This window comes from Esox lucius, chromosome 13 (genome assembly GCF_011004845.1).
Source record: "Esox lucius isolate fEsoLuc1 chromosome 13, fEsoLuc1.pri, whole genome shotgun sequence".
Classification (NCBI taxonomy): domain Eukaryota; kingdom Metazoa; phylum Chordata; class Actinopteri; order Esociformes; family Esocidae; genus Esox; species Esox lucius.
Genome location: NC_047581.1, coordinates 13,198,958 through 13,215,770, shown reverse-complemented (window position 1 = coordinate 13,215,770; position 16,813 = coordinate 13,198,958). Strand labels below are relative to the sequence as shown.

The 16,813-nt window shown below is 43.2% G+C and overlaps 1 protein-coding gene across 1 annotated transcript in view; it reads right to left on the bottom strand.

Moving 5' to 3' along the window:
* Positions 1-16,320, bottom strand: part of adgrd2 (adhesion G protein-coupled receptor D2) — a 30,109-nt gene extending 13,789 nt beyond the window's left edge. The window contains exons 1-16 of the mRNA XM_020052196.3: positions 16,110-16,320; positions 15,770-15,837; positions 15,483-15,543; positions 14,951-15,211; positions 14,193-14,822; positions 9,210-9,335; positions 8,985-9,079; positions 7,977-8,270; positions 6,970-7,081; positions 6,485-6,619; positions 1,879-1,984; positions 1,538-1,643; positions 1,139-1,194; positions 894-1,020; positions 486-589; positions 216-318 (exon numbers count right to left, since the gene is read on the bottom strand). Coding sequence (XP_019907755.2) covers positions 216-318; positions 486-589; positions 894-1,020; positions 1,139-1,194; positions 1,538-1,643; positions 1,879-1,984; positions 6,485-6,619; positions 6,970-7,081; positions 7,977-8,270; positions 8,985-9,079; positions 9,210-9,335; positions 14,193-14,822; positions 14,951-15,211; positions 15,483-15,543; positions 15,770-15,814 — 2,361 coding nt within the window. The 5' untranslated portion in view covers positions 15,815-15,837; positions 16,110-16,320. The remainder of the gene's footprint in view (positions 1-215; positions 319-485; positions 590-893; positions 1,021-1,138; positions 1,195-1,537; positions 1,644-1,878; positions 1,985-6,484; positions 6,620-6,969; positions 7,082-7,976; positions 8,271-8,984; positions 9,080-9,209; positions 9,336-14,192; positions 14,823-14,950; positions 15,212-15,482; positions 15,544-15,769; positions 15,838-16,109) is intronic.
* Between the last annotated feature and the right edge of the window lie 493 nt (positions 16,321-16,813).

The following is a 16,813-nucleotide window of genomic DNA, read 5'->3' as shown; positions in this document are numbered from 1 at the left end:
GTGTGTTTACCGTCACCAGAGACACCGGTCCACCAGTTCCTCTTACATGGGGATGTGTACATCATGAAGAAAGTGAAAGGAACACACTTAAGAAAATAGTATTGAGAGACGGATAGATCGCGGCCTACAGGTCTATAGATCTCTGAATCTACACCCTCTTCCTAAACAGTGAAATTATGAAAACAAACCGTGCTACTGTCTGGAAAGATTCCCACCTCGTTAGCAGAGGCCCAGTCACTGCACATCAACAGAAGCTCGGCTATCCCCAAAGCCACGATTAGGTTCTTATGGACTGTGGTTCGGTCGGACTTCGGGACTCTGTCCCCAGCCACACCAGAGAGGGGAAAGGGACACAGAGAGCTGATCAAGGCCAGACCATCTCAAAGGCACAAAATACTGTACTGGGCAGCATCAGGTCTACTCAGCACAGTACGGAAGACATGATAAACTGAGCCCGTTGTTCCATGGTGCCGAGCTTCGCTCACCCAACAGCAATGAAGAGGATGAATGTGAAGAGTAGCCCACACAGGGAAACTCCACAGCCAATGAACGTCATCACCTGAAGGGCCTTTTCATTCTCTGGACTCCTCTACAACACACAGACATACATACACTCCATTTTATTTTTTGTCGGGGCCAATTGTTTCTTTTAGCTTTTACTTGAAATGTAACCCTCCGGTCAGAAATAATATTTTTCCTCGTGCCAAAAATAATATTGTTCTACTGCTCTGACGGGGATTTTGGATCTCTACCAGGTTAGCAAAACGTGAACACACACACAACCATGAAACCACGGATACAGGCATGCACATACACACGCACCTGCACATGTTGACTGCCAACAGAATAATAACAAATGATAGTGGAATCTGAGGAATATAACGGAGCATCACCTGGACTTCGTAGACTTGCAGCAGCAGGGCAAAGTTGGTAGTGTGGTTGCAGAAGCAGATGGTGGAGGCGTACTGTTTAGAGAGAACCTCACAGCCCTTAGTAGACCACCACCCACCTCGCTCTGGCCTACAGGGGGAGCCCTTCAAATGTTTACTATACACCCTAAGCATAACACTAACACCAATATAATGTATAAATTAGAAAACAGATGCTATGGCAGACAATGTCTCGTAGTTATACTCACATGAGATCGAAGTCCCAGAATGCACAGATTGGATCATACGCTGTCAGAGTAGGGCTCTATATGAACACAATGTAATATTGAGACAGTCACACGTAAAGAAAAATACAGAGGTTTTTATATGTACCATACGAGTATCTTTTGACATAGTTCATTTATTTGCCTTGTTTTTTTTTATTTAGCAGCCTTGTTTAGAAGAACGGATTTCAAGTTGACCAAGGCCAGTAATGTGTAATGAATGCAATTTGGTTAAGACTCAGTCATTTTATGTGTTCTGGTGGCAGTATCGTGTTCTTTGTGCGCTTATCAAGGGCAAGAGTTTGTCAATTAAAAATAAATGATTTTCAATGAAAGAGGCAGAGATAAATCCAGTGTATTTGTATTCAACTCTGAGGACCTCACCTGGGTTCTGTGTTTGAGCTGGAAGCGTACTGCCATACTGACAGGTTGCCCATCCCCCAGGACAGTAGTAGAGATGACTGAAGAACCCAGAATGGTGCCCAGGTACCTGAGACACACAACATGGTGCATACAGAGGCAGTCACAAGGCTACACAACCATTTATTATATTCAGTGGGAATTACTGTAAATCGAGTATTCAAATGGAAAGGTTGAAGCGTTATTTTAAAGGACTTATTCTGCAATAATTACGGCTGAAATGACAAGCGAGCCCAGTTGAAAATATTTTATTCTCTGTTTTTGCCTACTAAATGTTATCCTGGCATGAGAAAACCTTTGTGTACCTCTGGCTGCCGTCGGTGACGACAGGAAACATGGTGATGTTCTCCTCTGGATTCAGAGGTTGCAGGGAACCGTACCATGTGTTGACCACAGTCACCGTCTGGAAGCCTACTCCATTCATAGACAAATATATCAGTTTGAATATCAAACATGAACACTACATCTCCAGAAACTGAACCCAGTGTCTCTTTTAATAGCACTAGACAGTTGAAACACCTTATGAGCACTAGACAAGTGAAAACCTAGGTCAGTGTTGTAATCCACAATTCAAATGGGCTTGCTGCATTTTGAATGGCTGCCTATATTGAGCTTTGGCATGTATGTACAATTGTGCTCATAAGTTTGAATACCCTGGCAGAAATTGTGGAATTTTGGTCCAAAGTTTACATACCCTTGAATGATTGGCCTTGTAACAGACACACAAGGTGACACACACAAGTGAAAAGGGCAATTAAAGGGGAATTTCCCACACCTGTGGCTTTTTAAACAGCAATTAGTGTCTATTTATAAATAGTCTATGAGTTTGTTAGCTCTCATGTGGATGCACTGAGCAGGATAGATACTGAGCCATGGGGAGCAGAAAAGAACTGTCAAAAGTCCTGCGTAACAAGGTAATGGAACTTTATAAAGATGGAAAGGGATATTACAACATATCCAAAGCCATGCCAGTCAGTATTGTTCAATAATTTCTTGATACCAAGCCAAGGTTAGGTAGACCAAAACAGTTTTCAGCCAATACTGCCAGAAGAATTGTTCAGGATACAGAAAAACCCACAGGTAACCTCAGGAGAAATACAGCCTGCTTTGAAAAAAGGAGCACAATACGACGATACTTGAACAAAAATTAGCTGCATGGTCGAGGTGCCAGAAAGAAGCCTTTAAAATGCCACAAAAAACTTGGTTACAATATGCCAATATGTTACAACAACATCTTGACATGCCTCACAGCTTCTGGCACACTGTAATTTGGAGGGATGAGACCAAAATAGAGCTTTAAGTGCTATGTTTGGAGAGGGGTCAACAAGGTCTTTCTTTGTTGCCATGTTTTGTTTTATGATTGTGCCATTTTGTTATGACCTTCAGTTGAATGTGAATCCAATAAGAAATAACAGACATGTGTTTTGCCTGCTCACTCATGTTTTTAATTTTTATTGGAACATGTATTACCCATTCTCCAAGGGTATGAACATAAATGGGGTATGAGCACAACTGTAGATTTAGACAACTGTTAATGTATTTAATATACTTAAATCCCAATAAAAATGCTAATCCAATTGATGTAAATAAATACATTTACTGTATATATTTTGTTATTTTTTTGCACCGCAAAAAATTAAGAGACCACTGCACCTTTTTCTTTCCTTTCCATAAAAGTCAAAAGGAAGGTTTTGAGAGAGGAACAGAAGGGTTAAAGTTAAGACACCACTGCAAATTGAACACCTCTGTTCCTCACTCAAAACTTTCCTTTTCAACTTTTTTAGAAAGGAAAGAAAAAAGGTGCAGTGGTCTCTTAATATTTTCTGGAGCTCTATATATATATATATATATACACACACACAGTATCACATAAAAGTAAGCCGCTGTGTTAAATTTGGTGTTATCGCTCTCACACTCTCTCATACTGGTCACTGGAAGTTCAACATGGCACCTCATGACAAAGAACTTTTATTGTTGAAAATTATTGTTGCTCAACATAAAGATGGCCTAGGCAATAAGAAGATTGCCAAGACTCTGAAACTGAGCTGCAGAACAATGGCCAAGACCATACAGCTGTTTATCAGGACAGATTTCACTCAGAACAGGCCTCGCCATGGTTGACCAAAGAAGCTGAGTGCACGTGCTCACAAGATATCCAGAGGTTGTCTTTGAGAAATAGACGTATGAGTGCTGCCAGCATTGCTGCAGAGGTTGAAGGGGTGGGGGGTCAGCCTGTGAGTGCACAGACAATACGCCGCACACTGCATCAAAGTGGTCTGCATGGCTGTCGTCCCAGAAGGAAGCCTCTTTTAAAGATGAAGCACAAGAAAGCCCGCAAACAGTTTGCTGAAGACAAGCAGACTAAAGACATGGATTACTGGAACCATGTCCTGTGGTCTGATGAGACCAAGATAAACGTACTTGGTTTAGATGGTGTCAAGCGTGTGGGGCGGCAATCAGGTGAGGAGTACAAAGACAAGTGTGTCTTGTCTACAGTCAAGCATGGTGGTGGGAGTGTTATGGTCTGGGGCTGCATGAGTGCTGCCGACATTGGGCAACAGTTACAGTTCATTGAGGGAACCATGAATGCCAACATGTACTGTTACATACTGAAGCAGACCATGATCCCCTCCCTTCAGAGACTGGGACGCAGGGCAATATTCCAATATGATAACGACCCCAAACACACCTCCAAGACGACCACTGCTTTGCTAAAGAAGCTGAGGGTAAAGGTGATGAACTGGCCAAGCATGTCTCCATACCTAAACCCTATTGAGCATCTTTGGGGCATCCTCAAATGGAAGGTGGAGGAGCGCAAGGTCTGTAACATCCACCATCTCTATGATGTCGTCATGGATGAGTGGAAGAGGACTCCATTGGCAACCTGTGAAGCTCTGTTGAACTCCATGCCCAAGAGGGTTAAGGCAGTGCTGGAAAATATTGACACATTTTCACTTAGGGGTGTACTCACTTTTGTTGCCAGTGGTTTAGACATTAATGGCTGTGTGTTGTATTATTTTGAGGGGACAGCAAATGTTCATGGTTATACAAGCCGTACACTCGCTACTTTACATTGTAGCAAAGTGTCATTTCTTCAGTGTTGTCACATGAAAAGAAATAATCAAATATTTACAAAAATGTGAGGAGTGTACTCACTTTTGAGATACTGTGTATATATATAATATATTTATTTATACAGTGGGTATAGAAAAGAATCACCCCCCTTTAAAATAATCACGTTTTGTTGCTTTGCAGCCTGAAATGAAGACAGACACAGTTTTTGTTTCATTCAGCTGTACTCAGTGCAACTTATAACACCCAAGTGAAAGATATAACACCAACATGTCAGATTATTTTTTTTAAATAATAAAACATAATCACTGAGTTGGAAAAAGGACCACCCCCCTATCCAAACGGTCCCCTGCAATATTTGACCACTCTTCTTTGCAGAACTGCTCAAGTTCAGTTAATTTGATGGGGACCGTTTGTGGACTGCTGTCTTCAAGTCATTTCACAGATTTTCAATGGGGTTTAAGTCCGGGCTCTGATTAGGCCATGCAAGGACATTCCCCTTTTTCTCCTTCAACCACTGTGTGGTCAGTATTGCTGTGTGCTTTGGGTCATTGTCATGTTGGAAGGTAAATCTTCTTCCCATTGACAACTTTCTGGCAGAGAACAGCAGATTTTCCTGAAGAATTTGACAGTATCTTGCCCCATCCATTTTTCCTTCTATCCTGACTCCAGCTCCAGTCCCTGCTGCAGAGAAACAACCCCATAACATGATATTACCACCTCCATGCTGTAGGAATGGTGTTATTTGGATGGTGAGCTGCATTGGATTTTCGCCAGACATCATTTGGCGTTGAGGCCAAACAATAAAATTTTAGTCTCATCTGACCATAACACGTTTTTCCACGTGGCCTTAGAATCTTCAAGGTGCGTTTTAGCAAAGCTCAGTCGTGACTGCATGTGGCCTTTCTTGAAGAGTGGCTTTTTTCTTGCAACCCTCCCATACAAGCCACATTTGTGGAGAATTTGTGATATTGTTGTCACATGCACACAATGACCACTCTTTGTCATGAATTCCTGCAACTGCTTCAGAGTTGCTGTAGGGCTCTTGGTAGCCTCTCTGACCAGTTTCCTCCTGGCTCTTTCATCCAGTTTGGAGCGACGTCCTGACCCAGGGAGGGTCTGTGTTGTACCAAATACCTTCCACTTCTTAATAATAGACTTCACTGTGCTTCTAGGCACTGATAAAACCTTTGAATTTGTTTTATCCATCTCCTGACTTGTGCCTGTCCACAACTTAATCCCGGAGATCTTTTGACAATGCCTTGCCACCCATATTTGATTGTTTTCTTCAGTTGCACTGAAGGTGATTAACTACACCTGGTTGGGTTTACAAGTCATTTTTAGGAGGGGGGTAATCCAACTCAGTGATTCTGTTTTTTGATTTGTAATATTTTTTGTCTGACAAGTTAGTATTATATCTTTCCCTTGGATGTTATAAGTTGTAAATACAGCTGAATAAAAAAATAATTGTTATAGTCCGTTTTCATTTCAGGCTGCAAAGCAACAACGTGATTATTTTCTATACCCACCGTATGTTATTTGACATATGATTATCTTGCAATATATTTATTTTCCACTTGTGTATGGTTTGAAAGGAGTTGATTGAGTCCAGAACCTTGGCAGTCGTATTTGGTGAATGCATTCAATACTGTCTGAACTCTGACTGAGAAGCCTGCACCAGCATACTGACTGTGTCTATACAAATGCTTTGTATCGAGAATAAAACTTTGCTACCTAAGGTGTTTTACTGACGGGGAGGATGGAATGCATGGTTGAGACTGTGAAGCAGATGTCTGCAGAGGAGATAGACCGTTGAATGTTCTCAGGGATGTCGCTCACCGTTGTCATGGAGATTCTGCAAGTTCTGAGTGGGGACTGAGATGCAGTCAGTGTTGGTGTCACCGGCCACGTCGACACCGCAGAACCTTAACCCATCGGAGCTCTCTCCCAGTCTCTGCTGCTGAACCTCCAGCTCTGAATCACAGAACACACACTCGTACTCTCAGAGGAAGGGCTCCAGCCACACACCCTTTCTTGTGAAAAGCACTAACCCTAATGAGTATCCATACATTTCCCTAAACATAACATGCTCTTCTACACTAACACCTGTGACATGAATCAGATCCCCTGTGTACTCTAATGTGTTCACTAAAGGTGCTGTAACTTACACATAGTGTCCCGCCATAGTTTCCTCGGGTAGATTGGTAGACACACAACACCAAACAACCATAACCATCTTGTCGACATCTCAATTTTATTTACTATAATTTTGTCTTAAAATGAGTTTGTCCAATCAGGCCGCGGCACTGTGCTAAGGTACTCACGGATGTTGGGTCTGTGGAGGAGCAGGCGGTCAGTTTCCGCCATCAGCCGGCTGCTCAGACTGGTCACCATGCGGTCAATGCTCTTGACCACGGCCATTGGTCCGCTCACCACCTGGGGCACAGATCAACCCAGAGGTACATTGGTTATGGTGGGCCTAGGGGTTTTACCTGACCATGTTATCTGATGTTTACTGGAACCAAGAGACTGGTCAGTTAATCAGAAAGAGTCTTGGCTGTTATTAGACCGGGCAGACGCTGCGCTGTTTGGTCGAAGGAAAGCCACAGTGTTTCAGTTGTCAACCTACTGATACATTCAGTCTGGCTCGGTGTGCTTCCGTGACCTTGGAGTGTAGAATGGCCTGGGGGAGGGGAGGCGGGTGAGGTGGGGGAGATGAGGTCTAAAAGGATATGAATGCTTATCATATGGCTACCAATAGGATCTGTACACTCTGCATGCTGTTCACATGACGTGTACATCTCTATGTCTGGGGTTTAAGATCATCAAACAAAGACAGTTATGTAAATAAATGTTCATTCACATTTCTTAAATGGTTGCTTTTTTCACTTTAGTAATTAGGTTGGGAAAAGAGGGGAAGCCAGGCAGGAGGGAGAACAAAGCAAAATGGGAACACTGGGACTGAACCTTATTCTCTGCCAAAGAGCTGAACATTTAACGATTGTAATATTCCATGCACCATCAATTTATTACATAATGCACCTGTTTAAATAATGTGAAAAATATATTTCCCCATCTAGAATTTAAAAAAACTTGGGAAATGTGTGATGAGGTCTGATCAAGTTTCAGTCCTTTATACAAGCACACTCATCTAGCAAAGTGCAGCCATTTATTTGATTGTTTCTCACTCATATCATCTATTTGATATTACTGCCCTCTAGTGGTAATATGGTAAAATTATACTCCGGTATTCATGTCTACAGTCCCAACACAGATCTCCCTGCTCCGCCTTTTCTGCTCCTGAGTCTTTGTTTTTTGGCCTCTTGGGTACCTGCTTGATTGCCTGCCACTTGGGGGCATTGTCCTGGCTGATGATGCTGTCGGCCACAGTGATGAAGGAGCGGCTGAGCTCCCTGGCACTGGCCCGGCTGTGGTCGCCCTCCGTGGCCTTGTCTGTGGGCACATCTGCAGCCCGCGCTAACAGCTGGACCAGGGAGAGCATGTCTCCAGGCTGCAGCTCGTCCCTGGTGTCCTTCAGGGTCTGCTGGGTCATGTTGAGCAGACTGGAGACCTGCCCCCAGCTCATCTGGTCCCCTGGTTGCTCCCTCATCAGTCCTTCGGCACCCTGGAACCAGAACACAGACCAACTCCAATTTTATCTTTTTGTCTCCAGCACTCATGGCTGGCCATTAGATTCTGGCTGTTATTTATGTAAAACAATAAATTAAATAAGATTGCTTAAAGCTAGAATTCTCAGCTGTTCCAATTTTCTATTTAACTTACAATTGTATAATATACTTCCATTGATTCTTGAAGAATATCACCCAAGTCAAAAATATAATCTGGCTTGATTCTAATGTTTTAAACAACAGAAATGTAAAGAAACATGATTAAAACTATACATTTTATACAATGTCCTTGGATCCGTAACTCTGTGTATGCATTTAATAGTGGAACATTATAAATGTTTAAAGGGTATACTACCAAAAAGTAACATGTTGTATGACATCATGTCCTTTGGTGTAGCATTAAATATTGGAGATCAAAGGGATGGTTCTTCATGGGAAAACTTACAAATTCTAATTGAACATCTGGCAAGTGATCTCAGTGTGCCCAAAAGTAGATTTGTAAATATATAGTATAAAAAGGTGTGACATATATTTTTTTCAAAATCAATAGGTAGAATCTTGAATAAAGATATTAGGCAGGAGAGTGTGTTCCCTCCGGCACATAAGGTTTGCGGCATGAACTTTCTGCTTGAGCGATCAGCGTGGACAGCATCGAATGTGCTTCGGGGCAAACATTTCCGGTAGTTTAGCAACCCTAAATCAGTGTTTACCTGTGATCCATTGGAGAGCTGCATGAGGTGGTACATGAAGGGACTGGGCTGAGACCTCTGAGAATCACTAAGCTCTTTCATTTTCATGTAGCGCTCTGCAACAGACAGACACGTTTCTGTTGTTTTCTCTGACGTTCTGAGAGGGAATGGGATTGATGGCCTAAGATTATACATGATAAACGCCATAGTCTGTGGCTAAGCAGCCTATGGTTGAGGTTGACTCACCCCTGCTGGTCCTGCAGATGAAGGGCAGGGTGGCGGAGCATTCTGCAGAGCCGTACCGAGGCAGCTGTTGGCTACTCCAGCCCTCCAGAGTCCTGCAGCCCTGCATCTCCCTCTGCCTGTTGACCGCTGCGCACACAAGCACACGTACAGGCGTACTGTTACTGCCTCTTAACACAAGACGGCTCCGGTGACTAAATCATCTAGGCGACCACGTCGTGGTTATTTTATCAAATTTGTGGGAAAGGAATGTTCCCATCTCCGTCCTGTGAGCTCTAGATTTGGTGACGCCGTTGTTTGATACAAAGCAGTTAGATAATGTATTTTGTGTCGTTTAGGATGTTGGAATGAAACATAACATGGTGTGCCTAAGTGAGATTAATTGAAACCACATGTATCACTTGTATATATAGGATTCAGGTGACAATCAATATAGTACCCAACATGGGATTTGGATATAAGTATTTTAGGAATAATAAATAAGACATTAGGAATCCAGTACAAAATGTTCAAAATTCACCTACATTTCTGATACCCTGTGCCAACCCCAAGCAGCCTACCAGTATCAGTTCTCTATGTTTGTAGAATACGAAGAAGGGCTTGGAGCATTCTATTTTAATCTGGTGATGTTTTCACAAGCTTTTAGAAATGAGCAATTAAGGTATTTTGTATTATTTCCCACAAAGATGTGTAGAAGCTTGGAGAGATGCAACACATTTTGTGAGTGGTACTCACAAGCAAAGGGTTACCATTTTTGTACTACATAACGAAATAGTGTTAAACATCATACATCACTGGGCGTACATGCTGTTGAGAGTTTGTTCAGCCCCCCTACCCAGCACCCATCTTCCCGTGGCTATGTCTTAAGGTCCTGGAGGGAATTCTTAATAAATGTTAATAAAATATATCAAAACAACTTTTCTATTGCAACTTTGGGTGGAAACGCAGAAGATTTCAATCAACACCATAATTCCTGCTTTGCTCCAGGACAAGCTGTCCCAACTGGGAGTGCCTGAGTCCACATGCAGGTGGATTACAGCCTTTCTTTTTATACATTTTACAGCCTTTCCAACAGGAGGCAGCATGTGAGGCTGGGGAAGCACCTGTCTGACTCCCTGACCATCAGCACCGGCTGCCCTAAAGGCTGTGTCCTGTCCCCCATACTCTTCTTCCTGTACACCAACAGCTGCACCTCCAGTCATCACTCTGTCAAGCTCCATCACCTCTCTTACAATGAAAGCTCTGCAGAGGATGTACTTCCCGCAGCAGCTTAAAAAGTTGCCAAAGACTATGGTGCATTTCTACAGTGCCATCATAGAGTCCCTCCTGACCTCCTCCATCACCGTCTGGTACGCTGCAGCCACTGTCAAAGACAAGTGCAGGCTGCAGCTCATCATTCGCTCTGCAGAGAGGATGATTGGCTGCAATTTACCGTCTCTTCAAGACCTACACACCTCCAGGATGCAGAGACAAGTGGCAATGATTGGTGCTGGGGCTGATCCCTGGAAATGGATTATTCAGAACTCTCCCGTCTGGCAGAAGGTTGATCAGGACCAAAACCTCTCGCCACAAGAACAGTTTCTTTCCTACAGCAGTAGGCCTCATAAACATGCCCCCGGAACCAAACTGACTATAGCCCTCTGCCCACATACACACACAACCATCAACTAGACAAATCAATGACTCCTCCCCACATACACACACAACCTCAACTAGGAAAATCTATGACCCCTCCCCACATACACAAAACACCTCAACTGGACAAATGTATAGCCCCTCCCCAAATACACACACAACCCTCAACTGGACAATTCTTGCACCTTACATATTTTTTTGTATATTTTTTAGGTAATATATTCATGTTCAGTCTACTGTTTTTATGCTCTGTCCACTGTTCTTATTTGTTTTTATTTCTTCTGTATAAAATTGCTGCACCAACAGACCAGAACAAATTCCTAGTTTGTTGTGAAACTTACTTGACAATAAAACTCTGATCTGATACTGATTTAGCAGAAACTCTTATACAGAATCGAGAACTTGGTTACATGGGATGTAGGGTTTCTGAAATCCCTGAGTGTAGGAAGGGTCAGTTCCCCCCAATAGTTGATAAGAAATTTAACTGGAAGCACCTGGGACAACCTGGGAATATAAAACACCAGACGTAAATTGCAATTGGGTAAATTGCAAGGGATTTATGGCATAAGGGGTGAACCCAGCTGACTACTGCAGTAGTCAGGGATATGAACTGCCAGGGGGATTCTGTGTTCATATACATTATAGAGCCTGAACCTGTCATGATGGGGAAGGGTAGTTGAGTGTTATTCACTTAGCAGTGATTAGGAGAGACTGTGTAGTGATAACAGAGCCATGTGACATTGTGTATTTAGAGAAGAGCTGAGGGCCTAGAACAGAACCCTGGACAACACCAACATTGAGCCGCTGAAGCAAATGCAGGTCCTCTTCATGTCAACTGATAGGAGTCACAGCTTGAAACCCTAAGACCTGAGTGGTCTTAGGGTTTCTTCTCAGAGAAGAATCTGATGGTCAAAAGTCACCTGGTAAAGGTACTGGATAGGATGCAAGGTATATTAAAGCCCCAGTGGAACACCTCTGGGCGGAAGAAGGAACCGAAGAATAAGATGGAGAATCTATGAATGTGACGGGAGATTCTTCCCCCAGGCGCCCTTCACTAACCTGGAGACTCAGGCCACAACAGAGGAGGAACACTGCCAGGAAACGGAGGGTTTGAAAGCAGTCTAGGTTTTGACCGCCCAAACCCTTTCCTCCCAAACCACCATGCAAAACCGCCGGGAGATGACACAGCCTCCCTTGGAAAGTTTATCTTTAGATTTTCCCCTCTGCTCCTTGCGGCCACGTCCCTTATAAAACCCTCATAAAACACTTGTAAAATACTTATAAAACACCCTCCACACTGGGCCCTGAACATTGAGTTGGGTCCCTTTTATTGACTACGTTACAAAATGCAATGTCACAATCGAATGACAATGCCATTGAAAAGTACAAGTTACATATTATTTTGCTTCTTGGTCATGTAATTTGACTCCCAATTGACTCTCATTGCTTGAAGGAGACGTTTCAACACTTCCAAAAAGTGTCTGTGTTTTATTGAGCGGTAAAGCACCAGCTATTACAAAATGATTGAAAGAAATGTTTACTATCTGTCTAGGTTTAGTGTGTTCATGCCAGCCGGCAGCACTTTTCTGTTGAGTTTTTGTTTTGCCCCTTGTGTGTGACGAGCAAATGATTGCACACATGATGGGTCATGTATCACTAAGAAATGTCACATTCATTGTTTTGCTTTGCGGTGCTCATAACCTTCAGAAGAATAGGTGCTGTGACATAACATTGGCATTTTTGCTGGGCATAATAATTAAGGGACAGGCCATTATTGTAAAATAGGTGGGGACTCGGCTGTCCTTAACTTGAATGGAAAGCTTTTCCATTTTTGGGGTACAAGGACCGAGAAGAGCTTTGATTGAGCTGAGGGGGAGCTGTCCTCCTGTAGGAGTGGAATGACCCAACAGATGTGGCAGAATGAAGAGACTAATTATCTGTAATAAACCACAGTATAAATGTCAGAAACAAGCAAATGTTTTGATATAACCTTCCTGTACTATCTTTGATGAAACAGTCAAGGGTTGCCCATTCCAGGGTTGACAATTTCTAAAATCATCCATACATTGGTTTTTATTTCTTTTGTACAAAAGTGCTGCACTAACAGGCTAGAACAAATTCCTAGTTTGTTGTGAAACTGACTTGACAATAAAACTCTCATTCTGACATCTTTAATGACAAGAGGAATGGAAGCTTGTTGAATGTAACAGGGAGTGGGTGGCTATTGAACGCAAGCTTTACAATAAACAACATTATAATGGTAAAAGAGAGCCAGCATTATAATGGTTAACACAATGATTTGACTATTAGATGTTCAATGTCTTCTTTGAAAATAATATGTAAAAATCAATAATTAGTTTTACCATACTGAAAAAAGTATTCAGTTCATGTTCAAAGGGTTATCCTTTAAATGGGTTAGAGCTAAATCAACTAGGGCTTTACAACCTTTAAAACCTTTTTTTCTAAACCTTAAATATTTGGGTTGTTAAGCTAGTCTATAGTCACATAAGAAATTGATTATTCAATATTTAATGAGGTTTATATTAAACAGCCTTCGATATGACAGGTCTTTTACTTATGGTGCACCATCAAAGGGCCACAATGGAACAAGCCATTTGTGAAATACCATCTTAATTCATAGTCACATTAAAGGGCCTAGGAAAATAGACAATCCCTTGCAATTATTTTTATTTTTATTACTGTTTAACTTTTTATACATTTTACTAAAAAGCAGAGAACCATTCACACCATTCAAAGTTCAAAACTCTTATGTTTGGGAATTTCCCTCCCTCTGCCCTCTACATGGCCTTCAGGAAGTGAACCATGCTAACCAGTTTCCTCTCTCCCATGCATCTCTCTAAGGCCGAAAGACTGGGTGTGTTCAGACCTCTTTAGAGACAGATCACCCGGAATGATTCAACGATCAAGTCACGGAGATCCCAAATGGACACAACCAGCGCTGCCTTACTGATGGATTATTAGAAACACACTGAGCTGAAAGGGGGACAATAGGTTTGAGATAGAACGCTCTGAAGTGCTGCTACAATAGGAAAATGAAAACGTCATGTGAAAATAATCTAAACTGAATGACTGAAAGCATGAGAGTCTGTTTCTCAGTTGTAATCAGAGCCAGCCAGAGACCACAAGTGGGCATGTGTAACAATAATAGTTAACAGTACATTTACACTCCCAGAAAGCGACTGCTGAGATGGAGATTGAATCTTTGAAAATCAACCCGGAAATCCGGCACTGACACAAATCCCAGAAACAAAGAGTTAATATTCATGGCAACAATTGTACGTACGTAGGTGTTTAGTATGACATGGCTGTCTCGTGTCAGTGCAGTCTCACCTGGACAGTACAGCATTGCTGAGACCTCCTTGACAACTGGGTGATGGGTAATAGACTCAATATTCCAGTTAAAGATTGGCTCTTGGGTCAAAGGTGAGCAGCTGTACAGGGCACGGAACTGCCTCTGCTCCAAGGCTCTGTCCCATATATTCAGGTCTGTGATATTCCCCGCGAAGGGCTCCGTGAAGTTCCCTCCGAATGAATCCTGGTCCTGCCCCAGGATCAGTATGCCCTCCCCATGTATATTCCTCGGGGTGTCTGCCCCGGAGCCCGTGTCCCCCCTCTCCCCGTCCACGTAGATGGCCCAGTGGCTATCGGTGTTGCGCCAGCTGACGCAGACGTGGTGCCAGGCGCCGTCGTTGGGGAAAGAGGCCTTGTATGGACGGTGCTGTCCGTGGACGATGAGCGCCAGAAGGACGCGCCCCGTCCCGTCCACCTGCCCGCGCAGCTGGAACTCATTGTTGAAGACGGCCGCTGCGTAGGAGTAGAGGGTGGACACCCGGTCCCACCGGGTGTCCCACTGCACACGAACACACATGCTCACTGCCGGCAGAGCCGGGAAGGTCACGTTGACACGGCCGTAGCCCTCCTGGGAGTCATTGGGAAAGTTCAGAGCTTGGAAGTGCATGTCTGTGCAAGTAGAGACAGAAGGCAATCATTAGTCTGCACGTTGGCTTTCGTCTCGCCCGAATTTTCCAAACAACTTGAGTGGAAGAGATGAATACGATACGATATCAGCGCGTATTAGCAAAACTCACACTGCTTAGCAGGGGCCAGAGGCCTGCTGGGTGGTCTGCTGGGGTCCCTGACCCACATGGGTCCTTGCTGGCCCGCCTTTCTCTGGAGTTCCAGGGCTCCCTGCTCATCTTCAGGCTGACCAAGGGTGGTGAGGGAGCTGAACTGGCCCGCGCAGAAGCTCCCTGCCTGCGAGTGGTCCAGGGACACGTTGATCAGCTGGAAGACCCAGTCTGACGTTCGATGGATCAGCGCGTGATCGCTGACCTCTGTCAGGACCAGCCCTAACACACAACCACAAATAGGATCAAGTTTATTTATATAGCACAATTCACTCACAGAAGCAATTCAATGTGCTTTACAAAGAAAAAGAGAAATACAATAGAATAAAACAACAACAGTGGACAAGTTAAACTCACACTGTGAAGGTAACTATAATGTCTATGAGAAAAGAACATGAAATACACACAATATCCACAAAGGACTCAAGCCTTCTGCGTAATTGTAGGAGTTGTTGCCCAGGCATCGAAAGTGATTGACAACTCCAAAACTCACCGTCTGAACCCTTCCCTCCTCTGTCTAGACCTGGCTGTGTCGGCTCACATTCACCCAGCACCTACAGTAAAGGAATCCTTTTAACTGATTTATTCTGTTTACTATGACGCGTCATTTCCCTCACATGGTTTATTCAAATTAACTCAGCACAATAACAAATGATTACGATGAAATATTTTGTTTTCAGATCTACCAACCAAGTGGATTGATTTCTTAAGGAAAACACTTGTAAATAATGATACTTTTTAAATTATGAATTGGTCTTTTAGGAAAGAAAAAGCCATTACCACTATGCCACAGAGTAGAACCCCAGTCAGCAGGGCTCCAGTCATCTCTATGTCTCAGTGTTCCACAGCTGGAAGGAAACACAGGGCTCACTGGACTCGTTCAGAAGACATTCTGGTTTACTTGATTTATTACATGGTTGTTTCTATTTCATTTCAAATAATAATTTTACTTTTCCACAATACAGCAACTAACACAATGCAGAAACATATGTATATATGGATGAAAATATATGGATTAGGGTATATAATCAAGATGATACATATTATATTTTTACATTTTGATGAGAACCGCTTACAAAAGATTATAGATAAAATAGTCGTCGCCCACTCCTTATCTTACCTTATAACACACATGCATGCTACCCTGGACCCACACTGTTGCAACTTGACTCCAGCTCACTGCCCAGTGCTACTCAAAGGCTTCTGTAACTCCCTGATGACCTGAGCGTCTTTTGACTTTTGCCCAGCACGGTCCGGTCACGCACTGTTCTGTAGCATAAGCTTCCTGCATATCCTGTCTTACTGGCCCCTACGGAGATACCTCCACTCTGCCTAGTGAGGAGCGTCGTCTGTGGCCGTTCTGTCCAACAGTACCCCCCTTGCCCACCCCCCCCTCCCCTTCCTCAGCACCCTTCAGTCTGTAACATGCTTTGTCATGCAAATAGGGTCATTTTTTAAAAGAACCCTTCTTACGCAAGCAGTGTCAAGCGCTTGGCACAGAGAGTTCATCAAGACCAGCGGGGTAGTGGGCATTTCAGCACCACTCCTGCTGTTTCTGTCGGGTACTTTCCATTCATTTACTGTACGCTGTACATCAGCCTATAAGAACCTTTAAAAGCACATGAGATGTCATTCAATGCAGATTATTTAAAGGTACTTCAAACTACACAGTAAATCCTAGTAAATTAGTTCAAGTGTATAACATGGTGCATATAACTATAAGTATATAAATATAAGTACTACTGTGTGCCCGTAGTCTACAGGAAGCAATTTGGTGTTCAGAGTGGGATCCCCCCATAAGCTCACGCACGTGGGCTGAGGTGC